The sequence below is a fragment of the Ischnura elegans genome, chromosome 8, assembly GCF_921293095.1.
Source record: "Ischnura elegans chromosome 8, ioIscEleg1.1, whole genome shotgun sequence".
In the NCBI taxonomy this organism is placed as follows: Eukaryota; Metazoa; Arthropoda; class Insecta; order Odonata; family Coenagrionidae; genus Ischnura; species Ischnura elegans.
The window spans coordinates 23,648,715-23,670,155 of record NC_060253.1 but is presented as its reverse complement, the minus strand read 5'-3'; the positions used below and the strand labels follow the sequence as shown (position 1 = coordinate 23,670,155).

General features: G+C 41.0%; 1 protein-coding gene across 2 annotated transcripts in view; it reads right to left on the bottom strand.

Annotated features, from left to right (window-relative positions):
* Positions 1–19,334, bottom strand: part of LOC124163214 (glutamyl aminopeptidase-like) — a 47,829-nt gene extending 28,495 nt beyond the window's left edge. The window contains exons 1-8 of one of the 2 annotated variants that reach the window (XM_046539958.1): positions 17,927–19,334; positions 15,580–15,765; positions 14,550–14,732; positions 10,811–10,893; positions 10,105–10,341; positions 4,111–4,301; positions 2,396–2,576; positions 990–1,215 (exon numbers count right to left, since the gene is read on the bottom strand). In XM_046539958.1, coding sequence (XP_046395914.1) covers positions 990–1,215; positions 2,396–2,576; positions 4,111–4,301; positions 10,105–10,341; positions 10,811–10,893; positions 14,550–14,732; positions 15,580–15,765; positions 17,927–18,026 — 1,387 coding nt within the window. In that variant the 5' untranslated portion in view covers positions 18,027–19,334. Of the gene's footprint in view, positions 1–989; positions 1,216–2,395; positions 2,577–4,110; positions 4,302–10,104; positions 10,342–10,810; positions 10,894–14,549; positions 14,733–15,579; positions 15,766–16,730; positions 17,869–17,926 lie in introns of those variants that run through there. The other variant, XM_046539959.1, reaches the window with a different exon arrangement.
* Positions 19,335–21,441: the final 2,107 nt, after the last annotated feature.

Sequence of the window (21,441 nt, the reverse complement as noted above, 5' to 3'; positions counted from 1 at the left end):
CGTGGGACTTCTTGATTAAATTTTGCTTCACATTTGTCTTTTTCTCACCTTACTTCGATTGGTGTATAAAATTTTGAAAATAAGGGAATAAAACACAAAATTCTTATATCATTAAGTTAGAATTCTTTTTAAAACTTATTTGCTAACAATGAACACATAAGACCAGAAACTAGTAAACTCAACTTCGGTCCAAAATCACAAAAATGCAAGCCCCTCAACCAGCAAACATTGTGGTGGTTCTATTAATTTGCACATCATAGCATAAACTTTTCCTGATGCTATGAAAGAGATTCCCTGATTTCTCTAACTCATTAAAACTGCTTAGTTCAATTTTTGTGAATACATTGTACTGTGCAGTACACATTGTACAGTAGACCCTTCTGGGATAACACATCAACTAATGTTGCTGTCCAAATGATGTAGTTATCATCAAAAAATTTAAGTTATGGAAACATGTATCTATTCCTTTCTTATTTTTCTATGATTCATTTTACGGAAGTATGCAATTAAGGATGTTACCAATTTCCATTAATAGCACAACAAATATCCTCCGGCACTATTTGCATGCTCAATTATATTTATCAATTAAATTACAGAGGAATAGTGTGTTTTTAGACAATAGATTAATTGCTAACTTAGCGTTTCATTTCCCCTTCCCTCTGAATTTTTTATTTTACTCAAAATTAAAAACAAGGTAGTACTTTCTTGTTTTTATTTTCAACAAGGTAACCAATTACTTGTTCTGATTTCAATTTTAATTAAATCTATAATAATGTTTCAGCTTTTGTTTATTTTGTACTATGTTTGTAAGATCATTGTAAAAATAAAAACTTTTGCCATTATTATTACTAAAACATTATTATTAAAAATAAATACGAACTTCAAAATTCTCTGATTTCTGATGTCCTAACAGATGAATCACAAGAAGTGAAACTTAACTATGCACACTAAATTCTCTAAAGAAGCCAGTTTCAGACAGTTTCACTAACCTTGCTTCGGAAGGGGATATGGCAACCCAAAGAACTCTTCAAAATAAGCTGTGAGATTGGCGGCAAGGGAGAGGGCAAAGTCAGCTCTGTGAAGATGGTGCTGGGGAGCGTACACTGAGACTGAGATCCCTCTTGCTGTTTGCTTGGAAACAGACTTGTAGTCGCACACCACCCAGGCCACCAAATAAGTGGACATCTTGACGCTCTCCTGAAAATCATCCCTCAACTTTGAGGAGGGGGGGGGGGGGGGAAGAGAGAAATTCACCCTTAAATTAGAAAATTTTTTCCACACACTGGATTTACACAAGAGCCAAAATATTGAATTCCAGAATCTAAATAGTTTTTTTAATGCTTTTAAAAATTTTTCACTTTAAAATAGTTTTAAAAAATTCCCAATTTTAGTAATGCTTTTATTGTATGAAGGAATGTGATCTTTTTCAATAAGTATGTACACTCACTCCTCCATACATTTGCATAGTTATGCATTTGATGAAGGAAAAAGGATAAGTTAAGTTGGTGTTTTAAGTAGAAAAACCCTAATTAAGCTTATTCACTCAAGTAATGATCTACTTTGAAAATGAAATGTAGTGCCATAAAATAATTATATTGGAAAATAGTATTACAATCAATATTGCATAATGATGACAAATACTTAAGTCCAAGATGGGAAGTTAGTCCAAGGAGCTCAAAATAGCTGTAAGTGGAGCTAAAAGTTCAATTTAGATTCAGTTAAAACGATTCAAACTTTTACACATTACAAAAATGAGTAAGAATTATGGTAGGGAACTTTCTTTTCATTAGATTCAAATCTCAGCCTGACTCAATTTGGATTTGAGGAAACAGTGGATTCAACCTATTTCTAATAAGAGCCGAAAAAATTTCAACTTGGCTGTTTCCACATGACGTTTATTGACACCAACAATGGTTTTGCTACGGACCTTGATTACTCTCCTATGTAACAAAACCACGTGAGAGAATCTCATGTGAGAATAGCCAATTGTTATTTCTTTAGCTCCTATTATAATGGATTTCCACAGATTCATGCCCACTAGCATTTCTTATACCATTACTTACATATCGATGGCCAATTTCTGACAACACGAATCTCAAAAATAGCAACTTTTCAGGAGAGCAAAAAAGATTAAAATTTCTTTTACTTGCACACTGAAATTAAAAACCAAAAGTTCATAAAACTGAAAAAGAAGCATTCATTTGCAAATAATGAGTTGTTCTTTGCTTGCATTTTATTTTTTAATGTTATTACACTTTGTTTAAGAAGACACACATCTCAGACCGGTCGAATTTCAGATATGTGTTGTTAGAACTTAGCCATCGCTATACTACTTACAGTCTCCATTAAAAATTGAAGAGGGACAGGCTATAAAATACTCATGCAATGAACTTACCAATCCTGTTCCCATGTAAAATCCAGCATCTTCAGTGGCTTCCACAGGCATATTGGCCAAGGCAATATGGAATCTGTCTCGAAACACAGAGAGTTTGAACTTTGCCTTGAGGTGTGGCTCATCCAAACATGGAAAGGCTGACCTTGCGTATGTTGGTTCAAAGTGCGTGGTAGCCAAGAACCTAAATTAAAAAATGAAATATAAAAATCAATACATCACTATACACTAAGAAGAATACATACAGGCTTTTAATGATAAATTGCTAAGCACTCGTTATAACATGTTTCTTGCCAAATACTGAAGTCACAGTAATGGGCTTATACTGTATAATGATCCTAACAATGAAAAAAATACTTAGTACCAAAATTATCATACATAATAAACCTAAATATTCAAGATGTAGAACTATAAATATGGTCAAAAGAAATATGGGAATCCTATCTCAACTCTACCTTTCCCAGTGTCGCAGCAAATCTGGATAGATTTAGCCAAAGCTCACACCCTGAACTCACGTATTTGCTCTGCAAAAATCAAACAACTCACGTTCTAGGCTGCAAGTTTTGTAACAGCTGCGAAAACAGAGGGATACATACTTTGAATAAGTGAGGTACATAATAAAATTTCATGGGTTCGGGTTACCCATTCCACGCATGAAGGATTACTTATGAAAAAGGAGCTATACTCGATTCATTTTATCTTTGCGGGTGAGTGGGTGTGGCCTTAGCAGGTGGGGGTGAGGGGAGGGGAAGTTTCTCGACACGTGACTTTCCCTCAGCCAATCAGCAGACAGTAGGCGTGGCCTCAGTCAGTCACTCTAATACCTCTCTCAAGTTAACGCCGTGAATCTGCTTGTGGAGCAGTGTAGCCAAACCTCTCTCTGTAAAGTACATTTTTAAGTACGCCTTTCACCAAAGTACATTTTTAAGTATGCCTTTCACCAAAGTACATTTTTAAGTATGCCTTTCACCAACGGTGCCTCATTCAGCATGGTATCTGACAATGTCATGGCCTTCTGGGAAAGGATTATCCTCAATGGCTTCCAAATAATTAGGAGTACTGTCTCGGTGCGGACAATTTCAGTGACAAAATAGGGTGGCTATGTACATTTGGCAACGTTAAGTATGCTCCTCCTCTCTCTCTTTTATTTTTATTTAACAAATTATTAATTTATTTGTGTATTTATATTCATTTATTTATTTATTCACTAATGCCTTCTATTCACTCTTGGCCAAAACTGGGGCTTTTTGGCGACGGCAACACCATGTTGCCTGAAAGGCTTGACTGCTTATTGCTGGATGATCCAGAGATGAACTGAAATCTAAATTATTGTTGAAAGCCAGACATTTTACTGGCCAGCGAGCCACCCCTTTGCCATCACATGAAACTCTGTACAGGGAGCCCTGGGTTGGGGGAAGATGGGGCCACCTGGCCTCACCCAACCCAGGTTAAATAAACTAAAGTCAAGTCAAGTCTCTCTCGGTATTACCCCCACCCCATTAGTGTCCAAGCTCCCATGAAAGCCCACCTGCAAACATCAGGTGCATAGATTGTAAGTAGAGTTTTTTCCCACTATAATACACTGAGCATGGTGGGGATGTTGTATTCCTTCCTACATCAAGGTGTTTAGGAAACAAAGAGGTGAAATAGGTCTACGTTTTACCCTGAATGAAAAAGTCATGGTAGCATTGAGCGAAAACATAAGGAAAGTAACCAACCTTTTTTCCCCACTGCCATCCACGTAGCTGCTCAGGTAAAATCCTTCCAGTTCCCTGGACAGCCGATATGAATACCTCAGAGCCAGAACGTACACTCCTCCAGTCCTTCTCAATGGCTGACGCTTCTTATCTCCAGTTGTTGAAGGAGGTGGGGTAGAAGTAACCTTCTTTGAACTTTCATCCGTATGATTCTGAAATGATAACAGTAAATACAGGCTCATCCAACGGTTTTCTTTAATAGTCAATTTTGATAAAGTTGAAAACATAAACAGACCCATATTTTTTTCCATTTTCTACTTTTTGAGCTACTTGCAATAAGAATTGATGATCTTAACTCTTTTTGCAAGCATGCTAATGATTTCTCAAGCTCATGCCAATCGTGCTGCCACTTCTCAGCTACTCCTCAGCCTCATGCTTGGGGCCGCATGTCGTGTACAAGTTGAAATCCTCAATTACAATCCAAAATGAAAGGTTGTCTGAATGAGTAAATGACTCGGATATAAAGTGACATTATGAACTTATTGAAAATAGTTCACCAGTTTTTATCATCATCATGTGTCAACAATCATAAGGCTGGGTTGATAATATTTTTAAACCACTTAAACTTTTAGCCAAGCTCTCTGACTTGCCATGAGTTTTCCCTGGATACATGGCAATCTCTGGCAGGCAAAGCACTAAAAGTCATGAGTTGTTCAGGGCATCCAGCAGCAGGACCAACACGCATCCAATCAGAGTGCTTGGCTAAAAGTTTAAGTACCGCATTTCTCTGAATATAGTCCCCCCCCCTAATTTTGAGGCTTCAGTTTTGGGATAAAATTGAAAAAATGCATAGGAATATATTCCCCCCCTTTACTTTTACCACAGGCATTTTTGGAAAAAAAGGCAGACTATAATCAGATGTATATAAATATATATATATAAATATGAATGTTTAAAAACACAGTCACTAAAAATAGACACAAAATAAAAACAGGAAACACTCACACGAAAAATAAAACTGAGAGACTTTCGCGGTTGTAGCCGCTTCATCAGTCAAGGAGAGAATGAGGGGGAAAGGAGTGTTTTGGAAAAAGAAGTGTGTTGGCAAAAGGGGAAAAGGTGATGGGAAGAGGGGAGGGGTGAATTGGGGCGGGGCTAACTTAACAAGATACATTCAGACCAGGGTGTATATTGGCTTGTAGACGCCAGATGCATGCCAATTCGAGGGTGTGGAGATTGAGAGGCGAGTCAGTGGGTGGCAGGGAGGCAATGATGGAAACTTTGAAACATAGATTAAACATGGAATCATGCGATAAACAATGTGTGGGGACCGGGAGAGATGCATGTGGGGATGACGGACAGCAGGAGGCGCGGTGATTATTTATTCTAAGGTTGAGGGGGGTGGTGCATTGGCCTATATAAAAAGCGGGGCAGAAGTTGCATTGAAGGAGGTATATGATGTTGGTGGAGGTACAGGTGGTGGAAGGAGATATCGGGAGGAATTTAAGTTTGGAGAGGAAAGAGGCTGGGGGTGGAGAGAAAATTTTGCAGGTTTTACATCTAGGACGGTTGCACGGCGAGGGTGGGGTAGTGGGGACTGAATTCAATTTTTGAAGGGGGCGGGTGGATTTGAAGATGGTGCTGAGGTTAGGTGGTCTCTTATACGTGATCCGTGGAAGAGAGGGGAAAATTTGTGAGGTGGATTTGTGGTTGGAGAGAATGGGGTACAAGTCCTTCAGGATGTCCTGTAAGGCATGAGCACCGGGGAAGTAAGTGGTGAGAAGAGATGGAGAGCAATTCTTTTCGGCACGGGGTTTATTGGACCTGTAGGGTTTTTTTCTAATTTTGTTGATTAACAGTTTATCGGGATACCCGCGGCGTAGAAGAGAAGTGTGTAGATTGGAAAGGAACTTCTCAAGGTCTTCGGGGTTGTTGCAGATTTTGTGACCACGGACGGAGAGAGAGAAAGGGATTGAACGTTTGGTATGTGGTGGGTGGCAACTGTCATAGTGGAGGTATTGCTGTCTGTTGGTGGCTTTAATGTGGACAGATGTCTTGAATTTGTTATTTTCGGAAAGAAGAATGTCCACATCTAGGAAAGTGATGTTGGTGTTAGAGATGGAAGAAGTGAAAGAAACTGAGGCGGAAGAGTTAAGTGAAGAGACAAAGGTGTTAAGGGAATTGACGTCATGCGGCCAGAGAATAAATATGTCGTCAATGTATCTGAGCCAAAGGAGAGGTTTTAGAGGGTAATTTGATAGGAAATTTTCTTCGAACAGGCCGAGGAAGAGATTTGCATAGGAAGGGCTAAACCTACTTCCCATAGCACAGCCGGAGATTTGGAGATAGTGGTTGTTATTAAAAGAGAAGGCATTGTGGGTGAGAATGAAATGGGAAAGATCAAGAAGAAATTCAGTGCTAGGGTTTTGAGGAGTGGGTCGTAATGAAAGATAGTGGCGGAGAGCAGCGAGTCCCTGAGAATGAGGGATTGAAGTGTAAAGTGAGGTTACATCAATAGTGGCCATGATAATGGGCTGATTGGGGGGGAGGGAAATGGAATTGAGTTTAGAAAGGAAGTCATGAGAATCTTTGATGTATGAAGGAAGGGACTGAACGAAGGGCTGGAGATAGAAATCAACAAAGGCCGAGATGCGTTCCGTAGGAGAGTTTCTAGAGGAAACTATGGGACGGCCTGGATTATTAGCTTTATGAATTTTTGGAAGGATGTAGAAAGATGGCGAAGTGGGGTGAGCTGGTAAGAGAAGGGAAATGTCAGATGGGCTTAAACCTTCGGGGGGACCTTTTGTTTTTAGAAGTTCGTTCAATTCTCCGGTGAACTCAGAGTTGGGATCTGATGGGAGAGGGGAGTAGGAGGAGGAATCTCGCGAGTTGTCACTACACAAACTCTCTTCTCTTTACTTGTCGCATTTCCGAAATGGCCTATCCCTTCCTCTACGTCTCTCAACACCCCCAAAAGCCCCCCCTCCACTCATAGGCATTAAACCGGACCTGGCCACCCTTTACAACCTACCCACTCCACCCCCACCTCCACTGCGACCAGCAGCAGCCCCCTTGCGCCCCACCCGGCTTTCCGTTCCCAAGCCTACTGACCCTAACAACCAGGACCCATTGGAATCTACCGACCAGCAGGTGGTAAACCTTTCTTCCTCTGATCTCAGCCCCGCCGAAATTTCTGTCCTCAACCGCGGGCTTTCTTTCTCTCCAACGCCTAGGATCAACCCCACCACTCTTCTCACGGACATTTTGAAATTTTGCCGTAATCTCCGTTGGAAGGTTTTTTGGAATTCCCACACAAGACATCAGGCGCCGGAAAGTATTCACAATGCTCTCCTAAAATTCCGTTCCCCTTCCTCTCACCAGCCCAAACCTCTTCCATCCCACCACCCTCTTGAAACGTTCATCAATTGTCTCCTCTCTAGGGTCGCGAACGAATCCTTCCTACGCTCTCTTAACCCACCCCCAAACCTCACCCCGTCGGAGTCCACTGCTCTCAAGAAACTCCGAAAAAACCCAAATATAGTCATTACCTCGGCTGACAAAGGGTCCACGGTCGTTGTACTTGACACCAACGACTACACCGCAGAATGCAATAGATTATTAGGAGATTCCTCCTCCTACTCCCCTCTCCCATCAGATCCCAACTCTGAGTTCACCGGAGAATTGAACGAACTTCTAAAAACAAAAGGTCCCCCCGAAGGTTTAAGCCCATCTGACATTTCCCTTCTCTTACCAGCTCACCCCACTTCGCCATCTTTCTACATCCTTCCAAAAATTCATAAAGCTAATAATCCAGGCCGTCCCATAGTTTCCTCTAGAAACTCTCCTACGGAACGCATCTCGGCCTTTGTTGATTTCTATCTCCAGCCCTTCGTTCAGTCCCTTCCTTCATACATCAAAGATTCTCATGACTTCCTTTCTAAACTCAATTCCATTTCCCTCCCCCCCAATCAGCCCATTATCATGGCCACTATTGATGTAACCTCACTTTACACTTCAATCCCTCATTCTCAGGGACTCGCTGCTCTCCGCCACTATCTTTCATTACGACCCACTCCTCAAAACCCTAGCACTGAATTTCTTCTTGATCTTTCCCATTTCATTCTCACCCACAATGCCTTCTCTTTTAATAACAACCACTATCTCCAAATCTCCGGCTGTGCTATGGGAAGTAGGTTTAGCCCTTCCTATGCAAATCTCTTCCTCGGCCTGTTCGAAGAAAATTTCCTATCAAATTACCCTCTAAAACCTCTCCTTTGGCTCAGATACATTGACGACATATTTATTCTCTGGCCGCATGACGTCAATTCCCTTAACACCTTTGTCTCTTCACTTAACTCTTCCGCCTCAGTTTCTTTCACTTCTTCCATCTCTAACACCAACATCACTTTCCTAGATGTGGACATTCTTCTTTCCGAAAATAACAAATTCAAGACATCTGTCCACATTAAAGCCACCAACAGACAGCAATACCTCCACTATGACAGTTGCCACCCACCACATACCAAACGTTCAATCCCTTTCTCTCTCTCCGTCCGTGGTCACAAAATCTGCAACAACCCCGAAGACCTTGAGAAGTTCCTTTCCAATCTACACACTTCTCTTCTACGCCGCGGGTATCCCGATAAACTGTTAATCAACAAAATTAGAAAAAAACCCTACAGGTCCAATAAACCCCGTGCCGAAAAGAATTGCTCTCCATCTCTTCTCACCACTTACTTCCCCGGTGCTCATGCCTTACAGGACATCCTGAAGGACTTGTACCCCATTCTCTCCAACCACAAATCCACCTCACAAATTTTCCCCTCTCTTCCACGGATCACGTATAAGAGACCACCTAACCTCAGCACCATCTTCAAATCCACCCGCCCCCTTCAAAAATTGAATTCAGTCCCCACTACCCCACCCTCGCCGTGCAACCGTCCTAGATGTAAAACCTGCAAAATTTTCTCTCCACCCCCAGCCTCTTTCCTCTCCAAACTTAAATTCCTCCCGATATCTCCTTCCACCACCTGTACCTCCACCAACATCATATACCTCCTTCAATGCAACTTCTGCCCCGCTTTTTATATAGGCCAATGCACCACCCCCCTCAACCTTAGAATAAATAATCACCGCGCCTCCTGCTGTCCGTCATCCCCACATGCATCTCTCCCGGTCCCCACACATTGTTTATCGCATGATTCCATGTTTAATCTATGTTTCAAAGTTTCCATCATTGCCTCCCTGCCACCCACTGACTCGCCTCTCAATCTCCACACCCTCGAATTGGCGTGCATCTGGCGTCTACAAGCCAATATACACCCTGGTCTGAATGTATCTTGTTAAGTTAGCCCCGCCCCAATACACCCCTCCCCTCTTCCCATCACCTTTTCCCCTTTTGCCAACACACTTCTTTTTCCAAAACACTCCTTTCCCCCTCATTCTCTCCTTGACTGATGAAGCGGCTACAACCGCGAAAGTCTCTCAGTTTTATTTTTCGTGTGAGTGTTTCCTGTTTTTATTTTGTGTCTATTTTTAGTGACTGTGTTTTTAAACATTCATATTATGTGCTACGTTGCATCGCATTTCTGCAAAACATTGAATATATATATAAATATATAGTTTAAAAATGATGCATTTTTGACATAAACATCATTGGTGATTTTGGTTCCTACTGGTATCAGCAATCCAGGTTTAAATATTTTGAGACAAAATTTTCTCCACCCTCTATATTCAAAATGAAATACAAAGGTAAATGAATGCTGGTATAGGTATAATTAGGTATGATGTGAAGAATTTTCTACAAGACATTGAGACAGCTAAGGAAAACACTGAGGCACCTAAGAAACCACGCAGATAAATTTCAATACAGTGTGTGCGACAGGAGTTGGTTAGTTCTTCAGATGAATGATTGATGGCATCCAGTGATCAATTTAATGTTTTGCTAATTTTTCATACAAACTGCCCTAAGGTATACAAGTTGGATCCTTCTCCTGGTGCTAGCCGAACACTGACCTTGGATCCTTTCTTGCGCTTTTTTGAGTTGGCTTTCTTCTTGGTGGTGCCCTCAGCACCATTCGTGGTGCTCTTCCCTCCGCTACCATCCCCTCCGCTCCCCTGCTGATCCTCGGGAGTGTCGGGCGTCAGGTGGGCGCCCTCTGCCTCCTCCACCTCCACGTATACCTGCTGCAGTGACGGGCACTCCAGGAAGCGGGTGATGTTCATCTGGCGCCCATGGCCATCCAGCATCGACTGAAATATATAATGGACATTAACTGATGGGACAGGATTTTACCACAGAGGCGGTGGCTAGTATTCCTAGATTATCACAAATTTTTGAAATCTCATTATAATTAGCAGTTTTTCTTTCATGAATAAAGCCATGAATACTAAAAATTGAGTAAAAAATGCAACCAATACATCAAGTCACGAAATTTTTAATGGCATGAATCACGGAGCTCTAGCGATAGAAAAATTTCATTACTACTAAAAGATAGTTCTGCATACACCAAGAACTCTGTACTCTTTGCCATGAAAAGATCATTTATCTTAAGTGGGATTCAAATCCAGATCTCCTGAATGCCAGTCAGGTATACCACCAGTTAAATTACCACCTTTTAAAAATCCTCTAGGTATTCACTGGCAAGGAAAATGATACAGATACAAAGAAGAGCCTAGTATTTCATACTGATTCACCATTCAAGTGGAAGAGTATTCTTACCTTGTCAGTTATTGTCAAATTCTTGGCATGGAAGACTATAAAATTTGTATCCTCATCCACTGCAAACTCTATCGTCACTTGGCCTGGAAACACAAAATGTGGAAATTTCTAGTTAAGATCATCATAATACAGTATTTTGCTATCATCTTTGGTTAACACTCACTTATCCAAACTAAACATTGGGCAAAAGCACTAAGTGAAAGCTTTCAAGGGTGAGCTATTACAGTGACAACAATCACCCACATCTACATACAATGGCATAGCCAGGATTTTGAAATGGGCATGGGGAGGGGGGTTTACTGGATATTTCGGGGCACTTCCAGGGTGTATGGAAAACACTTAAGGTCCTAGTGGGGTGGTATCCTGGGCTCACAGGGGGGGAGGTAAAGAGGGGTAGTAACCCAGAAACTCCCCCCTCCCCACAGTCTACATAGGCAGTGGCACCAACTCCATGGGGCTTGAGGGGGCCCAAGCCCCCTCAAAAATTCATTACGGGTGTGAGGAAAAGATGTGTCAGGCTTGTCAATTTTCCCCGGAGTGTCCAGACATCGAGGTTATCAGGGTTCTAATGTTGATCATATGATTCTTCTAAAATGCTTAAAAACTTAAAACTCACAACTTATAAAACTTCCCAGGGCAAGATCCCCGGCTTGGGCCCCCCAAATATTTTTTGTAAGTCGGCATCCCTGCACATAGGTACCACCCTGCAAGCAGCTTTGAAAGGTGTGTGTATATCAGCCATAGACAAAGAACAGGAAATGAAATGAATATGCAGATGTGAGAGATATTTGACTACCGAGTCCCACCTAGCACTTATTAAACCCCACTATAGCTTGGGGGGGAAAAAAAGAATTCCTACATCCATCCATTCAGCAAAGATCTCAAAATATCTTTTCTGTTGGACCTACAGGTAGTATGCTTCTAAGATGATGTTCTCTGTGTCACTCCTAAAGATATCTACAGGCGGTCCTCAAATTTCGTACAATTTGCACTTTTGTACGCTCAAAATTGACACCTTTCACTTGACTTCCGTACGCTAAATTCAGACTTTCGGACGTTGGTCTGTATATTTTTAAAATTACCGCGATTTTTACTGCGCATCCCAACATTCAATTGTTTCAAATGGCAGTATATGCGAACAATACCAATGTATACAATGAAGGGAATTATTGGTAGTTGACTCTAATCTAGGTGATTTATTTGAGAGAGAGACTGCCTGCGATAGGCTCCTTCATCAAGAGAAGAAGAAAGCTTTCATTGGAGAGATTTTTCATAAAAAGTTGACTAGACATCATCAAATAGCTTTCAATAAAACTAGTAAGATGTTCTTTTTATGTGTTTTTTCGTTTGATTGCCGTTTAATTCATGTACACCTTCAGCAACCATATTGCACGAAATATCACCCAAATTCCATTTGTCTTTTGTCTTTTTTGAATAACATGCGAAATATACGCGATCACGAATGTCACCTGCCGAATTTTGGAGTAAAAATGAAAAGGTATCCAGAGTGCTGGTACAACAATTACATTTTGTTATACTTCTTGATATGTCTTTTTATTTATAGTGGACGTAATAAGTGGAATGTCAACTTAAACGCCAAGAGGAAGTTTCACTCGATAGCCAACGGAGCCAACTTGTTTTTTTTTAATTTTTATTTACATTTTCTGCTTATTTTCGAAAGAAATTAGATGATTTGAGGAATTTTATTAACATATTATTAAAATTTAGTGAATTTAAATAAAATCAGTGAAAAAAAAATGTTTTGGGACGTATATTTCGCTCTTTTGGAACGTAACCCCTAATTAGCATGGAAGTTAATGGTTCGACTTTCGTACAAGTTTTCGGGAATGCATTGTGTGCGAAAGTCGTGGACCGCCTGTATTCTGAATAGTTAAGGCAGTAACAAAGCCTAGAATGTAACCTCAGAGTCTCTGGTAATTCCAAAACTGCAGCAGACTCCCAATTATCCGGTTGTGGTTTATTTGTGCTGCAGATCATCCGTGCATGAGTTTCACACTCCTTCGAGGTTTTTCGTGATTTTTATCAAAATAAAATCAGACCAAACTCACTACCATTAATGCATTTTCCTTGCAAGGCTACACCGGGCTCATAAGCTATTAAAGCTATGTACCATGTCCCTATTCGCACTCCAGGTAAAATCTTCTTTGCTCAATCTAAAATCCTCACCCTCCCTTCTTTGTATATCCTTACATATGCCTGCTTTGTTAAAGCAAACCCTTCCCATTTTCTTCCCAATTCTACCTACCATGATCACCTCACCCGTTCAAGAAATAACATCCACTCAAACCAGTATTCCAGCTCTCCTGTCTTAAAGATCCCAACCACTCTGCCTTGATCCTCTACAATAAAGTTCCCGAAGAAATAAAAAATAGCAACTCACTCTCCGTATTTACAAAGAAACTAAAACTTCTCCTAGCTGAAAAAAGCTACTACAGTGATAATGAATATCAGGAGGATGCATTGTAAGGTAATTTCCTAGATGACAACTAGAATTGCCTATTTTTTTCCATGCTTATGTTAGTATTTATTAACCCTCTGGACTCTGTTTTAATGTAGCACATATCATAGTTAAATGATTATCTTGGGAATTCCCAAGAATCTTATCCCGGTAATTTCAATATTCATGTATGTATGCAATTGTTTGTAAATTTTATACTTGACTTTAGCCTTGCAGGTGTGTGCACTGCCAATGGTGAAATAAATGTATTTCGTCAACCAAAAAAATTATTTCCATTAGAGCACCCTTAGCAAAATGGAGTTATCTTATTTACTTGCTGACAAGGAATGTGCCAGTTGCCTTCACCGGATTCCGAGCATCGTGGTGTATGATTGCACTCGGTGATCACAGATACGCATCCTACAGCCGTTGCCTCCCAGGCAACTTGTGCAAGATGCAACTCCTTGGGGTGGTGCTCTCCTGACAGTGTAATGTCCAATGTTATCAGTGGTTTTGAAGCATTGACGCCAACCACTTTCCGGAACCTATGATCACACCACGGTCCCTTTGCATTTAAATGCAACAATCCTAATGTTATTCTCTCAGATTTTTAAAAATAAAGATCGCTGAAAACATCAAAGAAAGGCAAAACTCATGCACAGATAACCTGAAACAAGGACAATTTGCTTCAGTAAAATTGAGAGTTTACTGTAATGACCAAGAGGACGCCAATTACGCTTCCTTGTGGGACACCAGAAGTCACTTCAACTACCCCAAAGCAAATTCCGTCAAAAACTATATTATGCTTACAATCACTCCAAAAATTCCATGCACAATATCCTTTCCTTTTCATTTTACCTGCATGAGAGAAATTTCCATAGCAGTTTTTTGTGAAGTACCATGTCAAATTCATTCTAGCAATCAAGAAATAAGGTATCACTCATTTTTTTCTTCATCTGTTAAGAGAACATTGGTAAGGAAGAGCATGAGCTCTGTTTTGTTAGATCTACTATTTTGGAACTGTATTGGCTACAATCAAGGACGCTTTAAATGTCCAGGAAAGCCAGTATATTGGTGACAATGATCTTTTTGAGGATCTGGCCTATCATGCGAATAATCTATGCATATTGTATTGGTTGATAATTTCCTGGGTCATGTCTGTTTCCCTTATAGAATATCAGAGTAACATTCCCAATTTTCCAGTCCAAAGGTACCTTTTCCACCAAAAACCAGGGAGAAGGATGAGAGGATAAGATCTTTATAAGAGGGGATGGTACTTACCCTTGACGTGCAGCGTCGTGAGGTTCGGGTGGATGGTGATGTTGTATCGGATGGGATGGAGAGTGTGAGGCAGCCTAAGATTGGACCATGGGCAAGGCTCACCCGTAGGTGTTGTCGGGGTGGTCGTCGAGGGTCCAGCGCCCTGCAACGACCCATTGCCCTCGTTTGCAATGCATGGGCACTCTGGAAGAAATGATTTCATGAGTTAATGAAAACTAGCATGATGGCACAAAGATTATCAAACATGAAGTTTCCAATGGTAAAATAAATTGGTTAAAACTAAGGATAGGTTAGTTCAGTTCTCGTTTTCACCGATTCCTAAGGTCACCAACCAATACAAAAAAAATTGATACTGGAACAACTGGCCTGAAAGCCTGTCTCAACCCTGCTGGTACGCTATAAGGTGAGGCACTGCTATAAAAACATGATGCAAAAAACTTTAGTGCATATAAGTTCTCGCTAATAAACCAAAATCACATGTAAAGAGGACCATATGATTCATTCAATAAATTACTCCTTTGATAGAGAGGTTTTATACCTTACATCACGTTTTCATCTCTCTGACGCATGTCTTAGTCTAAACTCTACCTTGCGAGGAAATGATCTTCCATATGTCATTTCAATTAGATACTATTTCATTTAATTACAATAAGATATGTTTTGGATGGCTTAATTTTAGCACCAAATTTAGATTTTGATAAGTCTGAATTATTCTTAATACGCAACATCTCAATCACCAGCATCAATCATGACAGATGCCTTCTTTCATGCTAGAAGGGAAGTAAATGTTTGAAATTATCTTGAGGTGAGCAAATGTCAGCAGGAAGCACCTTGGTGTAAGGATATATGATTACATGTAATAGGTGCTCATATTATGCTGTACAATACATCATCTCATGCAGTCCGTAATTTCAAATTATATCCATGACTTCCTCCTGAAATTATATAACTGCATCCTCTCATAGTAAACAAATTACAGTGGAATTGTACTTCATCATATCCCTTGACTGTTTTCAATACAAAAACTCACCATTCTGGGGCCCTGCGTAAGCAATGATGAGTGAGATGGTGAAGAGTGACGCAAACACGACAGTGGCAATGGCAAGGGCCCTCTTCTGCGAGCAGACGGCAACGCTGCCAACAATGCCAACACTGTTCCCGTCGCCATGGCTGTACAGTCCTCTCTTGTTGTGGAGCCCACCAGACTGACTCTCGCCTTTATTTTATATTAATAACACATGAGAAAACATTAGCCACAAACACAATTAGTGCCAAAAAAATGGAACATGTGATACAAAAGACTAGTACAATGCTTTATTTTATTTATAGGCAATACATCGCCAATAATAACCCAATTTCTTGGCTTAATATGTAATCTCTGCTCATAAAATGGCAAATTAAAATAAAAAGATGCAAACCTTACAATGATAACAAAAGCTTAAGGCTATCTGGACAAATCACTACACCTCATTTTTATTAGCTTAAAGCTCAAGTATGCCACTGCTGTAAATTTAATTGTGTGCTCCAGGGCCATGTTACCATGAAAGGTCTCAAAATAAATACATCTACCATATTCCATCCTCTAGGCATCAGTCTCATAGCCAAATATAAACTTATCTCATGCATGATGCGACATTTTATCAAGGCATTAAGTACTTACACATGCACTTACATTATAGAAAGGTGTGTAATTTATATTTAGGTAAATAGTAGCTTACAGTTGCCCCTAAATAATAATAATAAAAAATAACATACACAACTATATGGAGACCCCCTGTCATGCTTCCTCGGAAAAAAGATGTTTATGAAAGCAAACACGAACATGATTCGCAGAAACAGCATCGTGACCTCTCTGTCTGAAATTACAATGTCACATCAACACTATAAAACAGGTACACATAAAAAATCATTATAATAAAAATAACTAAATAAATTAAAAAACAATACAACTAGTTATGCAAAATAATACGTACAAGGGCAATAATGCAAAACAAATAATAAAATTGCATTCAGAATGATTCAGCAAGGGTTAACTCCCTCGATTTTACTAGACTACATAGGGCAGGTGAATGTAGAATGAGCAAATATTCAAAAGAAACATAAGACAAATAAGTATCCATCGATAATTGAAGAGGCAAAAAAGGATAGATGGGGACGCGCCAATGCACTAGTTTGGGGTACCTGTCAAGAAGGCAACATCGTCCACTTCCTGGTCACTCATCACTTCACGCCGCCGGTAGACAACGGCCTCGACGTCGTGTGCGCTGGACACAACGGACACCTTGACCAGGGGGTCTCTCACACAACGTTCGTACGCCACACTATCTCCCGCCTATCGTCAACTCAACGCAGAGTCGACGACCCGCAGCACTAACGCTAGACTGACTTAAATGGTTTATAAATACAAAGAGCAATTGTTATGATAGTCACCGAATCTGCAAGGGTTTGTACTTGGACGATAAACAGGAAAATGCGAGCTAAATCAACGAAAAGGTACTTCGATATTGGTACGGACGAATTTCGTTTAGGACACAGGATCAGAGGACGCAATGGTATTCACATACTTTGAAGGTTGTGCCAACTTTTTAATAAATCTCTTAGAACTAGTATGGACCGTATTGTTACAAAAATAACGATAGTACACTGGTTTAAGTGAGCCTTAATTCGTAATGCACAGCCGTTTTGACAGACGAAACAATTTTTGTATACGCGATTACAACGCCAACAGCCGGTATATTGTGGAGGAAAACAACACAGGAGCGATTAGCGTACCCGCGAATATATGCGCGGTATGAGAAACATCATTTAACTGACACTAAACAAGACATTGCATTTGAGGGTAGGATATCGTCATCCGAGAGGTGGTATTGTGAAAAAAAATTATTTTCCTCCCAGAATTGAGATGGGAACTACTGAAAAGAGTCCATATCAACGAGTCATGCCAAAAAATGAAGAGTAAGACAACAATCTTCATTCGTACATTACTACGCAGTGGGACTCTTTCATGGAAGGCACAACTATATCATTGTATCCTATCACTCTAAACCAGAAGGAAAGTACGGATGTCACTTCACACCAGTTTTTCGAGTATTTAATCCATGAATATTCATGATTGTATCACTGAAACTAATTTTACAGTTTGATGAGACCAGTTATCTTCCATCCCGAGGTAACAACTAGCAATAAAACCTTTAAACCACCATGAAAAAATAATTCACCATTGTTAATTAAAATCCATTCATTGAGTCTTCTCCGCAAACACAATAGTCGGCGCACCGACGAACACTTCGAAGGCTTTTGACATCACTGGTTCGTTCGTATAACAGCGTCACAAGATTAATGGGTGGAAGGGGGAGGGGGTTAATTGCTGGACGTACCTGCCCCAGCTGTAGACATTCCATTCTGTGCGTACTTTCCGAGCGGCTCCAAGCGTATGGCATCACCAGCACCCTGCCCGTGTCGTGGTCCTTGTGGCATGGTCGGGACGCGGCGGCCAGAAGATTTCCGGCGAAGGCAGCCGTTGGACTCTCTTCTTGGATTGTGATTGCTGCACAGTATCCACTCGTTCCGAAGGTAGATATTTTGTATGAAACACTAGGCTTCAACTGTACACGCTATAACGTAATTTAATTCTCTCGTGCTTAAATTATGTAGTGCGAAGTGATTCATGACACCGCTTCATCTTCACGAAAGCTTGGGGTTTTAGTGGAAGGCATGGGTGCAAATTGAAGCTAGCCATCATTGCGAAGCAAACAGTAACTCAGCGGCTAAAGACGAGGTCGCAGGAATGGCCAATCGGAATGGCTCACGTTTATTGGTACAAACCCATCTCCATGGTGATAAGGCCAGTAACCAGGTACAATGTAAACAGTCTACATCCTAAAAAGTCCGGGACTTTTCTCTAAGCATGCCCGAAATTGCTTCATCGATTATTTCTTGCAACATGGTAGGCAGTTCACTAATTCAAAACTACCTTTACACTAAATTTACTACATCTACTTACTCTACACTATATTTGTAAATATACAAGTGACAGCCATAAAAATAACAAACTTTGAAACTCAGGCAATACACAGGGGGTAACAAGGGCTCAAGATACGCATTCCCGGATCATATTCTAACTGGTGACAACAACCAGAAGTGCCTCATTTCAAGATAAACATATGTGTCGAGACACATACAGTAAGAAAAGCTATATTCAAAGTGCACTGGAGCGCATTTCAAGTTCGAGCACCACGCACCGCTTTTCTCGTTCCGCCGACACTAGCCCCAACATTGTCCTCTCCTTCAACCCTTTTTCTTTCCCACCAAATGGAGGCGAGGTCTTCCCGTTTGGAGAAGGGATCACAGAGTAGCTAAGAGAGGATCGTGAGTGATCACATTGTAGAGGACGTCGCGGTTCGGAGTGTGAATATCAAAACTATCCCTTTTTGTCAGGGACTGCCCACGTCCATGACTCCTTCAGTACGTGTCCCCACTTTTATCCTCGCCCTGATAATCCTCGAGGCAACTAGAGGTGGGAGATTGGTCGCGGCCTCTGCCTGGTGTCTTCAGCAGGGTACTCGCGGCTCCCCCGGCTGGGCCTCTGCGTCTGGCAGGCAGCCTCTTCGGCGCCAGACCCGTTGGACGCTGGCCACATCATCGCACGTTCAAAAAACCTTCTACAGACTGTGGTGATGTAGGGAGCCAACCCTGAGAAGCGCCTTCGACGAACAACCCTGTTTTCTGCCCGCGGTGTGCCGGCCCTGGCGGGTGCAACAGTTGATCCCGAGCGACTGATATCGGAGCGGAGGAGAGAAAAACGAAAAAACCCTTACACACATACAAGTACCCCTACCCTTATTCCCCTCTCCTCCTCTTCCGCCTAAAGGACCCCTATGTTTCCTCCCCTATACCTTCCCCTCCGACCCCTAACAATCCTCCCTTACCCCTCCCTTCCCTCACCAAATTTTCCCCTAGGAACGAGTGCGAACGTTCCTTGTGTATGGTACGCGGACGCGCCGCGACGCTGACCCACCATCTGGCGGCCAACACCCAAACTATCTCCTCTCGACTCTACCCCTCCTCCATCTCCAAACCCCTTTTACTCGATTCTTGCACGCATACTATATATTTACATATATATGTGCAATGTATATTAAAGGTGCGCGACGCTTATGTATACGCTTTGAGGGCGGTAAAGGAGTCAGCCGAAGAAGATACCGATAACACGCAGGCAGGAGAATGAAATTCCTCTTTAAATTAAATTTTCGGATTGATGATTCCATGAATGGTTCTTGATATTGTTTAGGAGAGTAATTCCGGCTGTCAAGAGAGCAGCTCTTGCAAAAGGTTTTCGGAAAAAAAATTGGTCGGATCAAAAACATGGACCAAAGGTAGAGGTGATCAGAAAATTACAAGTCTTCGAGACCTGGTGCTGGAAGCGGGTGCTGAAGATCAAATGGAAGAGTAGGGTGGGACACGGGGAGGAGTACGGAAGAATAGGAGAAGAAAGGAGACTGTGGGAGCGCCATATGCCAGAGAAGGACGCAGTGGATTGGTTACGTTAGAAGAAGACACAGTCATTATGTCAGCATTGTAATGGACGGAAAAATTGAAGGGAAATTCGTCCAAGGAATGCCAAGAGATAAGTACTTGGAGCAGGCAAAGGACACTAAGAAGATAACCAGGAATTGTGGCGTAGTAAGTACATAATACGTTTTGGGGGGGGGGGGGGATGGAATGGCTAACCCCCTCCCCCCAGGCAACGGTGGGTCCGGGAAATGTTTTGAAAAATAATATGCCTGGAAATACACCTTCAATTATTTTGGCACCAAATATTTAACTTTAAGCTTATGCAGTTATTATATGTCAAAAATAAACGATGGTTTTAAATATTTTTTTTAAATTTCTCTTGAGGATTTGGGGGGGGGGGTTTATCCCCTAACTCCCCCCCCCCCCCCCATAGTTACGCCACTGACCGGGGAAATTAAGGACGTAAGGAGGAAGGACTTTGAGGAACTACAAGAAAATTGCTTGAGATGAGAAGAGATGGGGAGATATTAGGATTGTAAAACTATAAATTATTTGGCAAGTTGACTGTCAAAAACGTATAGTCCCCTAATTCGACCCACTGATTCAAAACGAAAAGGCAAAAAATGTTCACAGATCTTCAATTAATATCTGAATTGCTTTAGGGAGCGAATGGTTTTAATTGCGGTGCTAGAACATAGCTAAAGACTGCGACATAACTTTAACCTCCCAACAATGATTTTTGATACTTACGAAGTTTCGCCAGCTTTAAAAAAATATGTAATGCGCAGATTAGAATTTATTAAAATCTGAATTCTTCAAATAGAATTTCTCGACTTCATGTCGTGTGAATAAGCTCCTAATAATATTTAGGAGGAGTGTAAATTGCATATCTTTCGTACGATAGGTCTTCGGAAAATATTGGCATAGTTATAACTCCAACTGGGTAATAGTTATTCATTTTTCAAAAGCTGATTACTAAAATCGAAATCGGCTCTGCAACCTTATGTTATAAAAAGAGCGCCTAAAGCAGTATTGATTGAAGTGATATATGGAATCAAAGTGGCCCTTGTGAATAGATAGAACTGTAACTCTTAATTTTCTGGGCTGTGAAGGTAACAATCAATCCTCTGAAGTTTTTTTTCAAGCTTAAAAAAGTCTTGTGTGTGTGAAACGGGAAGATTGAAGGTTTCAATTTGATTTTATAATTTCATCACATGGATGTGAAAATGATGCCAAAAATACCGCCAGTACGAGCTGACTTAATGACGTTACGGAATATCTCTCATGACATTGGATTGATCGAAAATTTGATTCCTGTAAATTGTCTTTCATGACTGGGAAAATGCTTTTTAGCTGTGGGGAGCACCTCTCACATGTA